General features: G+C 41.5%; 1 protein-coding gene across 3 annotated transcripts; it reads left to right on the top strand.

Moving 5' to 3' along the window:
- The first annotated feature begins 1,204 nt into the window (after window positions 1-1,204).
- LOC133348471 (ctenidin-1-like) lies at window positions 1,205-16,245 on the top strand. Of its 3 annotated transcripts, none has more exons than XM_061561301.1 (12): window positions 1,205-1,443; window positions 3,735-3,815; window positions 6,897-6,956; window positions 8,065-8,116; window positions 8,819-9,043; window positions 10,262-10,312; window positions 11,269-11,334; window positions 11,986-12,024; window positions 12,703-12,735; window positions 13,740-13,766; window positions 14,071-14,112; window positions 15,255-16,245. In XM_061561301.1, exons 4-12 carry the CDS (start codon window positions 8,068-8,070, stop codon window positions 15,302-15,304), a joined length of 582 nt encoding a protein of 193 aa, XP_061417285.1. In that variant the 5' UTR covers window positions 1,205-1,443; window positions 3,735-3,815; window positions 6,897-6,956; window positions 8,065-8,067; the 3' UTR covers window positions 15,305-16,245. The 3 variants fall into 3 exon arrangements, with proteins under 3 accessions (XP_061417285.1, XP_061417284.1, XP_061417286.1); XM_061561300.1 differs by having other exon boundaries at window positions 1,206-1,443; window positions 11,986-12,030; XM_061561302.1 differs by lacking the exon at window positions 11,986-12,024 and having other exon boundaries at window positions 1,206-1,443.
- The last annotated feature ends 2,192 nt before the right edge of the window (window positions 16,246-18,437 follow it).

Here is an 18,437-nt window from a genome sequence, read left to right on the forward strand (position 1 = left end):
AGGGCATATAACAGAGGATTCCAACAATTAAGCAATGCTATTTATACATTTCGATAGATCGCTGCTGACGATGATTATTATTATATTTTATGACAATAATTATTACGACAATAAAAAAAAACCCACATTCGTGTGTTTGCTCAAGGTCAACAGACAGAATATAAGGTAACAACACTCAACGCAACCGTTTTCGTCCAACGATCGGCGCCAAATTACGTAATTCTTTCGCTTAAAAAGAATCGCACGAACCAATTAATGGCATTTCGTTGAGCGATGCGAGCAGGCCCGTCGTCATGTGTGTCAGCCCGCCCATGTTAATAACCCCCTTTTGGGATGGATCGGAACCCTTGCGGTGCCAAAATGTCCCCGGCGGTCTTTGCCCCGCGGCTCATCTCACTTTCTGTGCACAGCCGCTTGCAGTGTTTGTTCGTGTGGAGACTGCCTGTCTGCTCGTCGCCTTTGCAGCCCACTGCTACTTTTGCATGGCCCCGTTGGCACATCTTCCTGGATGCAGATGAAACGCTTCCCGTGTGGCCCTTGTGCTCAGGAAGCCAAGGGATTTTATATGGGTTACTTATTGTACATCACGGCTGAGTGATAGAGCAGTATACTCCCAACTCGTGCCCCTTTCAGACATTTGTCACAATTTTTATTTAGCCCTTCAGGAGCCAAAAAGAAGGAGATTCCTACAAATTAGCAGTGTTATTTGTTGACAATTATTATTATTGAGGAGTAAAAAAACTAATCTTATTGATGGTTGGTATTATAATTGGTGTGTATAATTGATGTGAACTCTCATAGGAGCTGATGTAAAATGAAATGAAAGTACATTTACACGTGAATATATCTTCAAAAATGCCTTGATTTCAATGCTTGACTATATATATTGTGTTGTTTCAATTATTCAAAACTTGAATATAGTCTTACATGGCTACCAGTTATGTAACAGTATTAAATTATATATCAGGCCCATAAAGCAAATACCTAAGAGTTTATATTCCCAGAATGTGTGAAGGGCACCATTGCAGTGCACCCCCAAAGCTGTGAAATATTTTATTTAACTATAGATGTTTGCAGAGGGATGCAGAGTGCTTGGGTCAGGCGTGACCACTATATACCATTAAGTATGGAAAAAAAAATCAATATTTCATGAGGTATGGCACGTGGAAATTTGCACATAAGCCTATTGAGCAAGCTTGAACGCGAGCCAAGTAGGCATCAGTCACGGGAAGTGGAGACAGTCATAAGGGGCATCCCGTCGTCGATCTGCACATTGCGGTGCTGTAGCGTCTCTTCCTCTGTGAGTGCTTTGCCTCTACAGCGCATCATCATCATCTGCCTCTTGTAACCCTCGTGTTCAGCCGGCTACACCTGCTGCAGCCATGCATGCTCTACTGCAAGGTCTCCTGCTTCTCGCTGTGCTCCACCTCTCGACACAGAAAAGTGAGTGCAGCAAGCGCCAATTTTCGGGCCGCTTTTGTGGGTTTCATGGATGAATGGTTATAGATTTATATTTCGGGTGCGTATGTTTTTTTTTAAAAGCCTCATCAATTGACACAACTGTCCACAAATCTCGGATATTTTTCATCCATTGCTGAGTTCACAGTGACTGCTTTCGTTTTATTCCAGGCACATTCAAATTATTTGCAGAATGTCATCAATGTTAACCTCTGAAAGGTGACCATGCAAAGCAGATCTGAAGTCCCTGTGAATGAAATAAGCAGGGTTGCAGATTGTTCGGATAGGTTGAATTATATATCATTTTCAGAACTAATGAATGCTATTACATCAAGCTGCTAAAATGTGCATGCACCATTGGGTAGCTCTTAATGGAGATCAAGTACGCAGTCACACAATGCAGTGGGGGTCAAAATTAAACGAATTGCCTGCCCAAATATTTACACGTGACTTTTTTTATCTCTTTGCGGAATACCGTGTGAGAATTGCAAAAAAGAAACAAACATCACTACAAATTTACAACCAGTGAGGCACCTACTGAATTCCACGAAGACTTGTAAGTGGCGTGTGCAGGAGCTCAAACGCGTTTTAATCCGAATGGGGATTTGTAGAAATTAACGGTGCAGTTTCAACACAGAAGGGATATTTTGGTTTACTTTCATTTGGGAGTCTAGCCAAATTTGTAGTTATAAACTACATGAGCACGAGTTAGTCATTAGGGAGTACATTTTGAAGGGGTTCTTATTTCCTAACATTCTTACAGACTTGATTTGAAGCTTTTGTGACTGTCGTCCTCAGGTAGGACATTCCACCTGAAGACGATTGCTTGTGTGGCCATCGAAACGTCGTGATATATTATTTTTTCTACCTACGTGACTTTTACCGAAAGAACCAAAGAGTATTCTTACAGACTTTATAAAATTGTAGCCAGTTGCAATCCTCCAGGATATGCGAAGATTTTGTTGTGCAGAATAATTTAACAATATTACTTGAATGCATTTAACAAAAGCGTGATTTTCCTCCAAAGCACGTGACCCATGTGATTTGGGTTTTGTTGTTGTACAGTTGCTGGTAGATGATGGGCACACACAAAAACGCTCCAACGCATTTGTTGTAGGGATCTATGTCATTCGCTGGCAAACCCAGTGCTGTACTTCATCATGGCCCAAATGCCTGAAGCAGGAACCTCCTAAAAGAGTCTTCATATACTGGTATAATTATATTAGCAATTGGTATTGTGGAAAAGATGTTAACTACCTCGTCTGGTATGCAGGAGGTCGTGGGTTTGATCCCGACCGCTGACGCCTGTTTCTTTGAATTTGCATGTTCTCCCCGTGGTCATGTGGATTTTTCTCCGGGTCCTCCGTTTTTTCCCTCCACATTTAGAAACAAGCGTTTAGAGTATTTAGCTGCTATAAATGTTGCACGCGATAAGCCACTTCATCGGGCTATCATTTGTGGTCAGGTCACTTCTGAAAAAGAGCTATATAGCTCAGTAGGCCTTACCTGCTAAAATATTTTTTGTTAGCTTAGTTTAAATAATTTAGTTGTCTTGTTGTTATCGTGTAGGTTTATTTAGATTATCCTAGGGTGAAATGAAGAGAGGGACTTTGCAACATTTCTTTTGTTTGAAATTAACGAGCGGTGGGGTGGTGCCGAGTGGTAGCAACGCTCGTGCCTCGCGATTCGCAACTCGCACGCCCTTCTGTGTGAAGTCTGAATGTTCTCCTCCCTGTTCTGCATTGGGTTTCCTCCAGGTTCTCTGGTTTCTGGTATTGGCCAAATAAACACACCGCTGCAAAATGACATGCAAAATGCTCAATTAGCATTGCAGCACGTTATATGAATGTCACCCCCTACGAAGACAACTGGGCAGGACACTCCTGAAAAGGAGTCTGGAGACTAAGGGAGGCTTTCTTGGATAAACAAGCATAATAATGATGATCTGTCCGTGTTACAGTCATTTTGCACGTTCGTAGTCGTGCCTTGTTTGAAGATAAGTATAATGGTGATGATTAGCAGCTCGTGAGAGGGATAAAAGGGGACAATTTTAAGCAAAGTCAATCTGTATACATCTAACTAAACACAATTTTTGGCAAGGATGGAACTTTTATTAAATTAGATATACTCCACCTGACGCATGCATTAGAATACCAGCCGTGCCTTGAGCCTGTTAAGCATATTCTAAATGGAATTGTGTACATTGAAGGTGTCGTCCCTATGCCGCTGTATTTTGCGGTCGGTTGTGACCCCCTGGTAATGCTGCTGTCGACCAGGTCTCTACGACAAGCCGCTCGGCTATGGAAATGGACAACAGGTTCGATACCAAGGCCGAGGAATTGGCGGCTACGGAGGAGGTACAGTACTCCTAGAGGTCCATGGCATCCATCTTGTCTACCGTGGTCCATTGCATTTGTCCCTCCAACTCAGTGGTTCTTAACCTTTATTGAGGTACCGAACCCCACCAGTTTCCTATGCGCATTCACCGAACCCTTAATTGGAAAAATAGAATATGATTTTTTCAAATTCAAAACATAGGTATATGTTTTACTAGTGCACAATCATATGAGTCGGGTGTGTGTCTTAACCTCCACCGAACCCTTGAGACTGACTCACCGAACCCCTGGGGTTCGATCGAACCCAGGTTAAGAACCACTGCTCCAACTGTCATCACCGTGGGCTCCATTACACCCAGGAAGTCGTTATTCAGTGCCACGCTGAGCAAGCGACCCCGTAGCATCGTGGCAGAGGAGTGCGGGGAGCCTGGAGGGGGCTTAGCTCCCCCCCTCCTGCCCCCTTCTGATTTCTTATAGTCGAGTTAAAAAAAATGTTTGTATAGTAATTTACATCATTGGCAACATTTTTCCATTTACATAGTGGCTTGGGGGTTGGAGCAGATGCACAATAAGAGACATTTTGTTTAAAATGTGTTTACCTTTAACTGTGTTGGGTCCCCCATGTGTCTTTGTACACCCCAACTCTGAACAAGGTCACATTACACGGATTTCAATTCTGAAGTCAAGCCTGTAGCTGGCTCTTAGTGCAGCTATGAGAGCCTTGCAGTTACTTAGCATTGCACCTGCGTGGTGCAGTAAACGTAACTGTCATCACGGGCACCACCTGACTGTTAATGAGAGAGACCATGGAATTGACACAATACCCTATGGTATTCATAACATTCAACAAACCTCAATCCATCTGCTTTGTGAACGTTGTGGCGTTATCATCAACATCAGGCCAGGATCAATCCAGTGCTGGATGAATGTCTCCCCAAGCCATCACTACCTCGCGTTATCCTCTGATGTAACAATCCACAAAGCATCGGAACACGAGCTGATTTTATCACTCCATCTCGTCGTTGAATGTCCTCGAATGTGTTCTATTTCTTGGCTTGTTACAAATATTATAAATGTTACAAATGTGCATTAATGTTGTTAATATTGTTTCATATGCCATGTTTTGCATTGATGTTGCTACACATGACCTTTTATCCACTAATTACTCGTCACTGCAAGACATGTGTACTGCCGAAGTAGTACAAAGAAAATAAACTTTGATATACATCCAAAAAAATCTATTGGGATTTGAACTAATATTTAATGCTTTTCATGTAATGGAGCGAGAGTACAGTGGTCATTGCACTACACTATGAACACCGCAACCTGAATATGATTGCTGGACACAGCTAACGCGAGTGGCGAATGATATCTGAACTGGTCGTGGACAGCCCCTTTACCAATTCCCACTATCCAGCATGGTGAAGTATGGTCACAGCCCCAGGACTAAAATATGTGGGGAGGTTCCACGAGGCAGTTTATTGATAAAAGGCTAAACGTTTTTTTATCGCTGTATGCGAGGCACACAAGATTAGAGTGGCAGCCAAGGAACGGAACGCATTCGAAAGGACATCTGCCGAGGAGATGGAGGGATGAACTAAGCTCATGTGCCGGCGATAGATGGATTATTGCATCGCAGGATCATGATGATACAGGGAGATTGCAGCGACTTGTGGAGGCCTTCATCCAGCAGTTGACTTGACGATGGCTGATGACAATGTACGTTGATCTTCTTGGTTCTTTCGGTAAAGTCACGTAGAAGGGAAATAATAAAATAAAATAAAATTTACATAATAAAATAAAAATTCTCACGACGTTTCGGCCACAACACAAGCAGCCGTCCTCAGGTGAAGGAACAGAGCTATCGGAAAGACAGCGTCCCAATGAACACCGCCAAGCTTGGCAGCGTATATTTAAGCTGGTCCTTTCGCATTGTACGTAGCCAATCGTGCTGATTGAAGATGCGGGAAATGACAACGACGACGATGATGATGATGATTGACTTGAGATTAGAACGTATATATTATAAGTTTGCTGACGGAGCAGCCTGGTATCCGAGATGAGAATGTGTCAGGTCCTTTGGGACGTCAAGGCTCTGCCAGGGAGCAAACACGTCCACCAGCCAGCGGAGTTACTATGGTTGCCTTCACAGTTTCGAGCTGGCAATTCCCAACATTTGTGACGGCTTAACGATGGCCTAAAATTTATCTGCTCACACTCTTACGCGATTTCGATCATATAGACGTTATGAAATATTTGCACCTGATATAGAACGTTTTTATTGCAATGCCGAGCAGCACAGACCAATTTCAATTCTAAAAGTGTTGTTGGTTGAGATCAAGTACTCAACGACAACAGAGCTAGCGTGCAACACAACAAAAGTAAATGTTCCTTCGCGAAAGTATGTGATTGTGTTGATTCTTCGATAAACCTAAAAAAATATACAGCCAAGGATAGCTGCCAGTGTTTAGATAGGATGTCTATTTATCTATTTTAGTCATAGTTAGTCTCCTTGATGACAAGTAGATTTTTTTGCCAAGTCTCAGTCTGTGGATTTCACAGTCATTCTCTTAGTCTAGTCGACTCAAGGAGTCAAACATTTAGTCCACTCTGAAGTACAAATACTAGTTGTAGGTTGTGTGCAATTCCCCACCATCTCCCAATAGAATCAAGACAACCAATCATTCAAATATGTACATACATATTATTATGATATAGCAAATTACCATTGTTCATCTTCCTCAGTGGAGTTGTAGTCTCTAATAAATGACCTTGCTATTTGTCTTCATTCAGACTCATTAATTTTGCATCATCAAAGTCAGTCCATTCTTTGGTCTTTGGTGGGTAGCAGCCGTAGTCATCGCCATGCTTGACGATTTTAGTCCACTCAAAGTCACCGTTGACCAAAATAACAACAAACAAAAAACGTCCCTGACGAATACTGTGGTCACTAATTTCCTTAACCAAATTAACACCGGCGGCTTGAATGTCCCGTTACGTTCTGCCTCCCTGTGCCAATGGAGACGGTGAAAGGTGGGCACTCGCTGTTGCGTCTACGTGTGACAGGCCGTGTTTAACTGCCGCTTGTCACCCTCCCGTAAGGTCAAGGATACCAAGGACAGGATGGAGGCTACGGCTCCCGCAGGCGGGGAGGGGTGAGAGGTGAGCAATCAGATGGACCACATTTATGTATTAACACAGGGACCGTCGCGTTTTCTCAAGGATTCAATACAGAACATTCCATCTGCTTAATGAGATTGTATATGGTGCACTCACTGTATTCAGTCTTTCCGGAATAAACTGCACACATATTTAATTCTCACGCGTGCATACTTCTGTATTCGAGTGTTTAGTTTGACAGCGGCAACAAGGGGGGGGGGGGGGAATGTAACTGGATGTCTGTTTTCCAATGCTTTTAAACATTTTCAATCAGCGCTTTAAGTATGGTATAAAATGGCGCAAATACTAAAAATTACTTATCATTTTTTATAATTCTCACTGCATCTCCATGCTAGCTCGCCAATGTATATTACTAATAATTTAATTGGAAACGTTTATTTATTAAAATTATTGAAATTGCTATTTGGTTGCAGCCATTCGCATGCACAGGGGACATTCCTAGCTAAATAATTCTCGAACGTCTCCCTGTTGATTATCTTCTTCAACCATCCATGTTTACTCCATTTAAATTTGTTACATTTCAATGGAATAAAACATCACGTGGCTTGGAGTGGAAATTTCTGTCAGCTCAGTTGTGGTTACTGACTTGCTCTGAAATTTTTAGATATTTTTTAATAATTCGATGAAGTGCAAATGCTGAAAAGTAACAGAGTACAATAGTCTACTTAGACTACAGTCGTGGTGATGAATGCGCTATTAATATAATAACATAGAAAATGACACTAGGGAATACACTTACGATCTTATCTACATATGAACAATTTAAAATATCTACATCATGGGACCTCCTTTGCCAGTACCAAAATATGAGAATGCCAGAAAAAAGGAGAAACAACATTATACATGTGTACAGCAACAACATCGGTGTTACCAATGTGGTTAGGGGTTTGCCCAATGTGGTGCACATACAGAGGTAATCCCCCTATGTGGAGCTACGTGACTGAGAGCATTGCTTCCATACACCCGCTCTCTACAACTAAATTCATCTGCGTTCTGCTGCTTTTTGACTGCAAACAGCCGACGGTCGGATTAAGTCTGGAAAGCTACACAACTTATGTAACTTGTCTTTTGTTTTAATGATTAATGACAGATTATGGCTACGGAAGGAATGGGAGGCTTGGCAAAGGACCCTGGTGCTTATGGTATGCTATCATTCCATGCTCAGTCGTTCCATGCGGCATCGTGTTTCCATTGTCATCGTGTTTCCATTGTCATCGCATTGATTTTGATGTGTAGGAAGGATCACTTTTAAATGGCTGAGATGAATGGGGTACGAGGCTGTCAGAGAGAGTGTGTACATTGCTGCTTATAGGGCTCCCATGCAAGCTGATACCGAGGCTCATGACATTTCACGACCATTAGAAAGCTCACAGAGCCCATTTTCATTTCACTATGCCTCTGCCTGTGATGGGGGATATTACTGCAGTTCATGATTAAACTTGCAAACATGAGCGGCCACTCTGATGTCATAACACGCCCATTAATTCCTGAATGCACACACAGGTTGACTCTGTGATTAGGAAAGTGCAGCATTCATAACACCACTCAATAATTACACCGGGATATTTTATTTTAGTTCCCAAAATAACGACCATGCAGTGCTTACCGATAATGATATTTTTTTGTGTGGGATGCTGCATTAATAAATGAATGCACATGAGCTGTCTCATGAACAAAGCACATGACAAGCTCTGCGGACAACCAGCGTTTTACGGATAGCTCCTAACCCCAACTCCAATGAACGTCAGCGAAGATCGTTCGTAATTATACACAGTCATGTTGTTGTTGTTTTCTTGCAAGTGACGACTCTGTGTTGTAAGATATCTGATGCCCCGTGTTTAAAGGTGGGCTTGACGGCGGCTTTGGCGGTGGTGGTTATGGTGCCGGTGGTTATGGCCCTGGCGGTGCTGGTGGCTACGGTGCCGGAGGATATGGAGGTGGCGTTGGTGCCGGAGGCTATGGAGGTGGCGTTGGTGCCGGAGGCTATGGAGGTGGGCCTGGTGCCGGGGGTTATGGAGGTGGCCCTGGTGCTGGGGGCTACGGTGGAGCTGGAGGGCTGGGCAGGTTCGGTGCGTAGCCTGTGCATTCATCCCGCATTTAGCAGAAAACCTTCTTTGCCTATACTGTTACATTTACTGATGGTGCGAACCAATGGGCTCGAGATCAAGTATGAGTGCTGGCAGGCATAATTCAGGGTGTTTTAAAAAGATGGACCCGATTTGAAATCTCTATATCTCTGCAACCACGAACCGCCCATGAATGAAACTCTTACCACTTGAAAGGGCGGCGCATAGAGTTTCAAATGATTACCGCTAGATGCCTCTTCCCAGCGCACAAACAGCCCCTAGCCTCAGTCATTCGCAAGATGGTGACCCCAGCAACACACAAGGGGCGTTTTGCGTTCTGCAGTTCAGCAAGACTGAATCCGTAATTGCGGTGCAGCGTGCGTTTCAACGGCGTTTTGGCATTGATCCGCCAATGTCAAAGAGCATTCGTCGTGGGTACCGACAATTTGAGGAAGCAGGCTGCTGTTTATGTAAGGGGAAGAGCATAGGGCGACCATGCACCTCAGAGGAAAACGTGAGAAGAGAGGCGTTTGGGACGAATTCAACTATTGTCTCGATGTTGTCCGTACAGCAGGTGGAGGGCACATAGAGAATTTATAAAATGGTTAGTAAAACTTGATAACTCATTAAACTGTTTGTAACTTTTGTGTAATTGTAACATGTTGCCATCGTGAAATATACTGCTTTGAAATTGGGTTCGATCTTTTTAAACACCCTGTAAGTGGGTTGTCAGTATGTCATCGATAGTCCTCAGAAGATATATAGTAATTGTCAGTTTCAAAAATAAAATTTTCCCTGATTTTGTATTTAAGTAAAAACGAGTGGCTGATTTCTCAAGAAATTATATTTGACAATAAAATGTAACAAAACAATTACGTAAAAAAATGTAGTTGTTTACGTCTGTCAAGGCATTGGTATTTTTGGTAATTGGTTGGCTTCGTGAACTGTAGCCCGTAATGAATAACTACTGTCATATGGTTTTGGTTGCACTTGACAGACATTACGTACGTCACACACGACCCCATTGTTAAAGACATCAACAGTATAAATGTATTCAATATATGATGACAAGGAATATCATTATTATGGGCAGTTGCATGGATGGGAGTTGACCGATGATATTACTGTCATCAACTTAACTTGGAATCGGCGCAATGGCAGATATGTGAATGCATACTAATTGCATTTACCGGGTGACAATGGTGGTGACTATTTTTGCAGGAGGTGGATACGGGAATCTCCGTGGTCAAAGAGGACAGGGCAAAGACAAGAGTATGTATCACCATGGAATCACGAAGTAAAAGATCACCTTCAGAAAGACAATTTACAGTTCTATAAGAGGACAATAATCTGTTATTCTATTGCATTCAATGAAAACATGCAGTTGTTTACTGTCGCCTAATGAATATATCTGTTTAATAGTTCACATTCTTGATACGTTCGTAGGGTTTGCATTTTGAGTTATTTAGAGATGCATGGAAATGGTGCACTCCAGACTGATGCAGGAATCAGAAGGATTGCGATGCCTTATGCTTAATAATACTATTAATTGGAATTAATATAGCATCTTAATACTACCAAGCATCTCAGGATGCATCTCAGATGCTGTATAGGAACAAATATTAATATCAAATGATGTGGATGAAACATCACATGTCTTAGAAACTATCGGCAGTCACCTAGCATACGTGAGATATGCTCTTAAACTGTAAATGTTGAGTATTAAAGGGTTGCCAGTGTAGACATTGCTGCAGCTATTACGAGTTATTAGATAGTAAACTAATGTTTGCTCAGAGCAAACGCTTCTCGTTTTTAATAAAATTCCTATAAATCAGGGAAAACAAAAATAGTCGGGATCTTTACAAATAAATTTAAATAAAGAAAATGTATGTAGACATTTCATCAAGAGTACATTCGAGGCAAATTTTAGTTCATTCAAGAATGTTTCACTAAATCACGTCTATATTTCATATTAATTCCTTAGAGAAATATGTCACCATGGAAGATGCTCTTCCCCGAGTTGCGATTTAGCCCTTTTGCAATACTGTAGATATGTTCACCCTCCACTTAGCAACACCTAACCCCAAGGCGTCCATGCATTCCATCGCTGCCCATCAATTCCATGCTCTCCATCTTTAGACGCAAAGCAAAGTCATGAATATGCGTCAACTCCATGACATGCAGCCATTTCCCCACGTGTGTGTGATGTGTGAAATGCTCTTGAGCAGGCTATGGGGAGCAGCAGTACCCTTTTGGCGCTGGCGGGTACCCGCAACAAATGAGCAAGCGTTACGGTAGGCAGCGCAAAATAGATTTGTTTTGGATTTAAATGCATCACTGATGTCTGTAAGTGGTGGAAGTTGCTGTGGTCCTCTAAGCCGGGAAGGGCTTATAATTCAAGTGGGGTGTTTGCACACCAAATGTACACGTTGACCTCGATTGCCTCAAATCTATCAACAAAGTAAAGGTATAGCCCTGCAATTGCTTATTCATAGGCTACATATGTACATTCGACACATTTTTTATGGCAAGAAAATGTGGATGTTTAATCATTCGTGGGAAGAGTTGGTGATGGTGCAATGGCGCTGAACTCCAAAACGTCTATCAAGAATTTTCATGTGAAGTTCCATATCTGCTACATGTAAAAAAAAACATGTCATATTATTGGCTACAGCATGTGGTCTATAGGTACAGTGAAGGTAGAAATTTCACCATGGACAATTAACATCTTCATCAGACGGGAAGTGTTTATTTTACAGGATGCATGACATAACTCCTGATATGAATAAAAAATAGCATTACCGTAACTTCTTGGGAACTGCAATTGATACCAAAAGTTCACAGAACATTTTGTCCTTTTGTGACATAGTCCGGCTCAATTGCTGGGTAGATGCTAAGCCGGCACTATGGTCACACACGTTTTATGTGCCGCCCTGAAAATACAGGGCAGGGCCTGGGTTATGAAGGTGCTGGAAAGCAGAAAGGTAAAGGTAGGTTTCTTCCCTTCACTGACCTCCGCAATGCAATGCAACACACCTGAAGGGTAGACGATGTGCCTGCCAATGTGTTCCTCCATCAGAAGACTGTCAGGTAAATGGTGTTTTAAATCGTGTGTTAGTGTGTGGTGTGCCATTTTTTGTCATTTTTTTGTTCTTCTTTGCATTTGCTTCCATTTTTTTTTTGCAAATTGTCTACTTGATTTGCACGGTGATGCATGTGGGGTAAGAGGAGAAGCTGCCTTTTCAGAATGTCTATCACCCCGTCATTCACCGTTCTAATGAAGCTTTATCTGGAGATCTTTGCCTGAGCTAATATGTTGCGTTTTTAGAGCATTAATTATTCTACTGACAAACTTGATGTAAATATATATTTATGGCATTGGGAAGAGTGCTTTAACTACAGGGAAATATATAAGTAATGATATTTCAACACTGTATTAGCTTGCAATGTAACTACATTTTAACGTGCAATATACTTACAACTATATATTTTTTTCACGAAGAAAATAATTCAATATCTGCATTCAATTATGGCAATATCTCCATGGAAAATTCTTTGGTTAACAATTGAGCGTGTGGTAATGCATGCTGTTGAGCAGCATTTTACTCATTTGCGAGAATATAAATTAATCTCCATATTCCCCATTTTGCTGCTACTCACAGATGGCTATGGAGGAGAGGGCTTCCCTGAAAATGGTAAGAGGCTTTAAACCAAAATGTGAATTGTTCACATCTTAATGCGGTAAAGCATTTGACTTGTATCTGAGTAAAAAGTGATAAAAAAAACTAATTGACCTCAAAAAAATTAAATCAAACCATATTTTAGGTCTATAATGCAGTTTTTTTGGGTTAGATCGCATAAATATAAATGTGTCATTAAACCCGCCACCACCCGACATAGCCAATTATTAAGGTTTGTCACGCAAACAGAACATGCCAATGCATTACTCGTACAGCACACCGGTGTGTTGAGTAAATCCACAACATTACAATTTGAGTACGACGTTTCGCCAGTAATTACAACTAGCATCATCAGGCGACAGCCAAATTTGTGGAGAAATCCTCCAGTTTCACTCTTAAATAGAGGGATTTTAGGTTTCCTCAGAGTTCAAACATTTCTCATTGTTATAGTTTAGACATCAATGGCGATGTGTATACACCTAGGACCTATGTGATGTAAGAATGTTGTATGTTATGTTTTCCATTTTTTATTATCATTTATATTCGACAGTTGATGTTTAGCATTTTAAGTGTCTTATGCTTAAAAGTACCCTAAAGTTATAGACAAACACATCTTATTTGAACCCATGTAAATGTACTTTATCAGTATTTAATGTCTTAGGCATATATCTAAACAGACCCTAAGATTTTTTCTAAATAAAGTTTTTTTTCCTTCTGTTGATGTTTGTAATCACAAATATAAAACTAGAGAGCAGTCCATCCTACATAATACGGGGTGATGTGACAACTCACAAAACGCCGTACACCTGACCCTCACCATGCACCTGACACTCCCCACTCACCAGACATTATCATATTGTGTGGTGCAAATTAAATTCCCTATAATTTCTAACGGAGTGTTCTCAATTGCAAATAATGATGTAAGGACAATGGACAGACAGTGGTGTCTAAATATATACAATATTTCTACAATATTTCTACAATATTAAATTACTTATTTGGATGTACTTTTTTCACAGGTGGCCTTCATGGAGGAGATTCTTATGGTATAAAAAAACAACTTAAAATAAAACAATTATTTTTTCATATCATGTTGTTTTCTTCACGAATACTTCCTATTTCAATTACTGTAATTGTGTTCTTAAGCTGGCATACAGTATTGACACTACAGTATTTATTACGGAGCTAAAATGTATAATTGTGTGGATATGTTAAGTCCCAGGTCATTATTCTAAGTTTAATTCCACTCACACACCACATATCCTATTTTGGCAATTGCACGGATAATTACCGTGTATGCACGCCACCTAGTGGTGATTATTTTTTCTGATTTTTATATTCGTTTCACAGGTGACTACTTGTCAGACGACGGTGGGCTTGGATACCCTGGAGGTGAATTTCATGGTGGAAAACAAATGACTTGACACTTCAATGTTCTTTCCAATTCAGCAGTTAGCTAGCAAAGTGAAGGACAAAAAAAACTATTTCAGAATCATAAATCCGTATTTATTTATACTGCAGGAGGAATAGGATGAGCTATAATGCTCTTTTGCACAGATTTCCAGTCGGGGCCAGTCGAAAAGTTATAACAAACAATACAAAAACACGATAGGAATGAAAAGTACAGAAAATGTGAGCAAATCACTAAAACGTTTTTTTTATACTTTTTTTTCTTTTACCAGGTAAGCCTACTGAGCTATTAGCTTCCTTTTGAGAAGCGACCTAACCACAAATCATAGATCAACGAAGTGGCTTATCATGTGGAAATTTATAGCAGCCAAATAATCGAATATTTGTACACATCTGGAATTTGTACAAGGCTGCAATTTCTTTCCTTTAGTGTGTAATATTAATTTGCTTAACAAAACAAGGTTTTACCACAAATGTTAAACGTTGCTGCCACAACACAAATATGGTCAGATATGTCCAGTGTCTTGCTAGAAATATCTCCCACCCTCAAGTAATTGAAATATAAATATTTATAATTTCAAAAAGGATTATCATTTCAAAGGTAATTGTCTTGAACGTTTGTTAAATTTTAATACATGTTCAAAATGTACACTACTTGAGCAAATGAGTAGACACAAAATAACTCATAATTTGGTGGTGAGTACAATTCACATGCAGAAACTAGAATTTGAAGCTTTAAAATACAAGCGACACGCCACGACCAATTGCGAGTGCGTGGGAAATCCTTCTACCCCTTAACTAACCTTGTACAATGTACATGCATTCAGGTCAATAGTGTATCAGTATTAACGCCTTGGACACTTCGGCCTAATTCGAGCTTTCAACATAGTGACAAATATATATCACATTACCTAATTTACATATAAATTGAATATATTTGGCCGATGTGAAAGACATCCGTGATGGGTCCTAAAGGCCTTGGCTTTGAGAGCCACTGTTTTAATGCATGCTGACATGAAGTGAACCTAGTATAGAGCTTGAGAGACGCGCTTTGTCTGCTGCCCTGATTGTCTGTGGGATGTGGTGGTTTGACCCCCCCCCCCCCCACACTTTCTTGTAAACAGGAAAAGCTCAGCAGAAGAGATCTGGCAGGTTGGGTGGGGGAAAGCTGTGAATTGCTGGCTGCGGACATTACTCCTCCTGCACGACATGCATTTAACACACACACACAGGCGGATCTGCACAGGCATGAATTACAGGTTGTTTGTCCATCGTGAGGGTACTTCACAGGGAAAGATTTTGCCAGTATTGCAGGTCAACAGCTAATGAAGTGAACCGGTTTGTGGACGCTCATAAATTGTAGGCTTAAGGCAGATCTGCGCAGAGATGACCTTAAGCCATATCCCATTCCTTATGAGTAACACTTTTTGCGACAACAGGTGATGAAACCATAAACAGCCCTTGTGTCAGTAAAACCACGTTTTTATTTGAAAGCAAAACCAATCGCTTGCTTGTGACTTTAAAAGCGGTAAATGGTGATACAATCATTGCGCGCACTGTAAAAAAAAAGCCAATGTGTCACTCAACAACGGGCAAGGTGGACAGATCCATTCCTTCTTGTCCATGATTACCTACACATATATAAATGATATTCACTACAAATAGTCCACACCTTTCAATGCAGTGCCTGCTCGTCAAGAGTTTGTGTACATTTTGTATTGAGTTCCTAAGGCTCTTCGTAGCTGTGGCTTGGCACCTAACTTGTTCATCTTGTATTTTGTTCTGCGACATATTATATACAGGTCAGTGCTAAGAGAAAGATTTGGGATAATGTAGCGCACGTTATTCCCCAGTGGTATAAGTAATGCTTTAGGTAACATTTACACGTGTATTTCACCTTAACGTAGTGGTACAGCTGGCCATTTTTGTAGCCTTATATAGACCCGATGATTAAACAATGCTGTCTATTGTACGTGTAACAGTCCTTTATATAGAGCCGAGATCTATGCAATACAGTATTAACCCCAACACGCATTGAAACTTTACGTTTGGCAGTTTTGTACGCTTGTTGTATTCAATAAAAATGTAATGGTCCAAATAAACCCTGCAAAGAAACACAGCGGTCTGTGTTGTGCATGCCGATGCAAATATGAAGGTGAAGATGGAGCCCTGCAACTGCTTGCATCACTGTGACTGCTTTCAGGAGGTGCCACCAACTGGAGAGATATGTTAGAGTGCCTCTCTAGAGGGTGGTTTTACTGGTAGGAACCTCCTGGTTACACCAGCCCACAGGGGATTATTGTGTCCGTCGTGCAGGGAGGGGCTGGGTGGGGAGGGAGGGGCTGGGTGGGGTGGGAGGGGCTGGGTGGGGAGGGTGGGGAGGGGCTGGGTGGGGCTGGGTGGGGAGGGGCTGGGTGGGGAGGGTGGGGCTGGGTGGGGGGTGGGAGGGGTGGGGCTGGTTGGGGCTGGGTGGGGAGGGGCTGGTCACCCCGTGGTGCCCTTATACAACTCAACGTTTCACCTACTCACGCCGGCTTGTGCCCGCCCTCACAGTCGGGCATATTTGCGGAATACACCACGCCGCCGTTGACCCTGGCCATTGACCGAGCAATCCAACGTTCCTACCAGCTCTTCCACGCCAGCCAAAGGTGGAAGCACTCATACGTGTCACCATCGCACATCACCCGCTGATGGACTGTAGTGTACCCATTTTTATTTTTTTCAAAAATAAAATAGGTTTTAACCTTTCTGGCAAGAAAACAGGTGTTAAGATGTTCAAACAACAAAGAGATACCTTTGGCAAGGAATAAAGTCTGTCAGAAAGGGATAAAACCTATTCTAGTTTTTCACACTTTGATACTGGCAAAAAGGTCCCGTGGCATTTTTGTTTATACTGCGGGGTGAACAGCGGCGGTGGAGGAGGGATTCATGAAACTTGCACCACTGTTTCTACCTTGCCATGCTGCGAGAGACCAAACTATACGATTTCCGGATTGCAAGTCAGAATCGGAATATTTAGACTGGAAGAATCCGATCAGCTACGACGCTTTTTATCACAGATGTCCAGTAGAGTCCACTGTGTGCTTATCCATTTCTTACCAAAGCAGCATCTCTATGGTGGGTATTATATTAACAAGTAAGACGTACAAGGGCCCGTTTCAGAACATAACAGGATTTATTTTGTCTATCAGCCACTTGGCCTTGGAAACCAATAATACATTCCAGCCGCGCTATTGTGTTTAGTTGCTTGTCCTCCTCCCGCACCTCCGATTAGCAGAGTTGGATACGTACAATGCGAAAGAAGTTACACATACATACAAGAATACTGGATCGCTTATTTTTTTGGAGTCTCGTCTAAATATTTTTCGCAGATGTCCCATAGGGGCGGGTCAGCAAGTTACAACAGGAAACGATATTTTAACAAAACGATAGGAGTGAAAACTAGATAAAAAGGTTAGCAAGTCATTGAAAATATAAGAAAGAAAATCTGAAAATTGTGGATTTCACACCTGATGATGATTGCTTGTGTTGCAATCGAAACGTCGTGTGAATTTTTATTTTTTATATAAATATTATTTTATTATTTCCCTTCTACGTGACTTTACCGAAAGAACCAAGAATATGAATCCCTGCAGTCACGAAAGCTTTAAATCAAGGGCAACTTCATTAAAACAGCGGGGCCTGTTCAGACCGCTGTTCTACACAATGCTCTATTTATTATCTTACCGAAGAGTGGTGCTTTCCACACTGTGCCTAAATGGGGTGGCATAAAATAAACAAACGTCCCTTTAACTCATACAGAAAAGGTAAAGGCGCAACACTGAAATTACTTGCTCGTCCCTCTGCTGGGAAGGTTTAGAGAGCGACTCCAGACGGTATTTTGACTTTCTCTGCCACGCTGGGCAGATGTCTTGCTATAAGGCTGGGGACTGCAACAGTACTCAACACTTTACACAACCATCTGTGAAGGATGGATCCGTTGATAATTGCTTGGTTGGATAGATCGATACGGGGAGGGGGGGGGTTAAGAAACGCTCCCAATGTTTCATAATCAGAATACTGTATCTATACTCGAGGAATCCGATGAGCTATAAAGCTCTTTTTCTAATGAATGATAACTTATTCTTGGTTCTTTCGGTAAAGTCACGTAGAAGGGAAATAATAAAATAATAAAACAATTAAATTCTCACGACGTTTCGATTGCAACACAAGCAATCATCATCAGGTTGCAATCGAAACGTCGTGAGAATTGTATTGTTTTATTTTTATTATTTCCCTTCTACGTGCCAGGGATGTTTTTTTTACAT

Source organism: Lethenteron reissneri, chromosome 27 (genome assembly GCF_015708825.2).
Source record: "Lethenteron reissneri isolate LAM-NWPU_2019-01 chromosome 27, ASM1570882v1, whole genome shotgun sequence".
NCBI lineage: Eukaryota > Metazoa > Chordata > Hyperoartia > Petromyzontiformes > Petromyzontidae > Lethenteron > Lethenteron reissneri.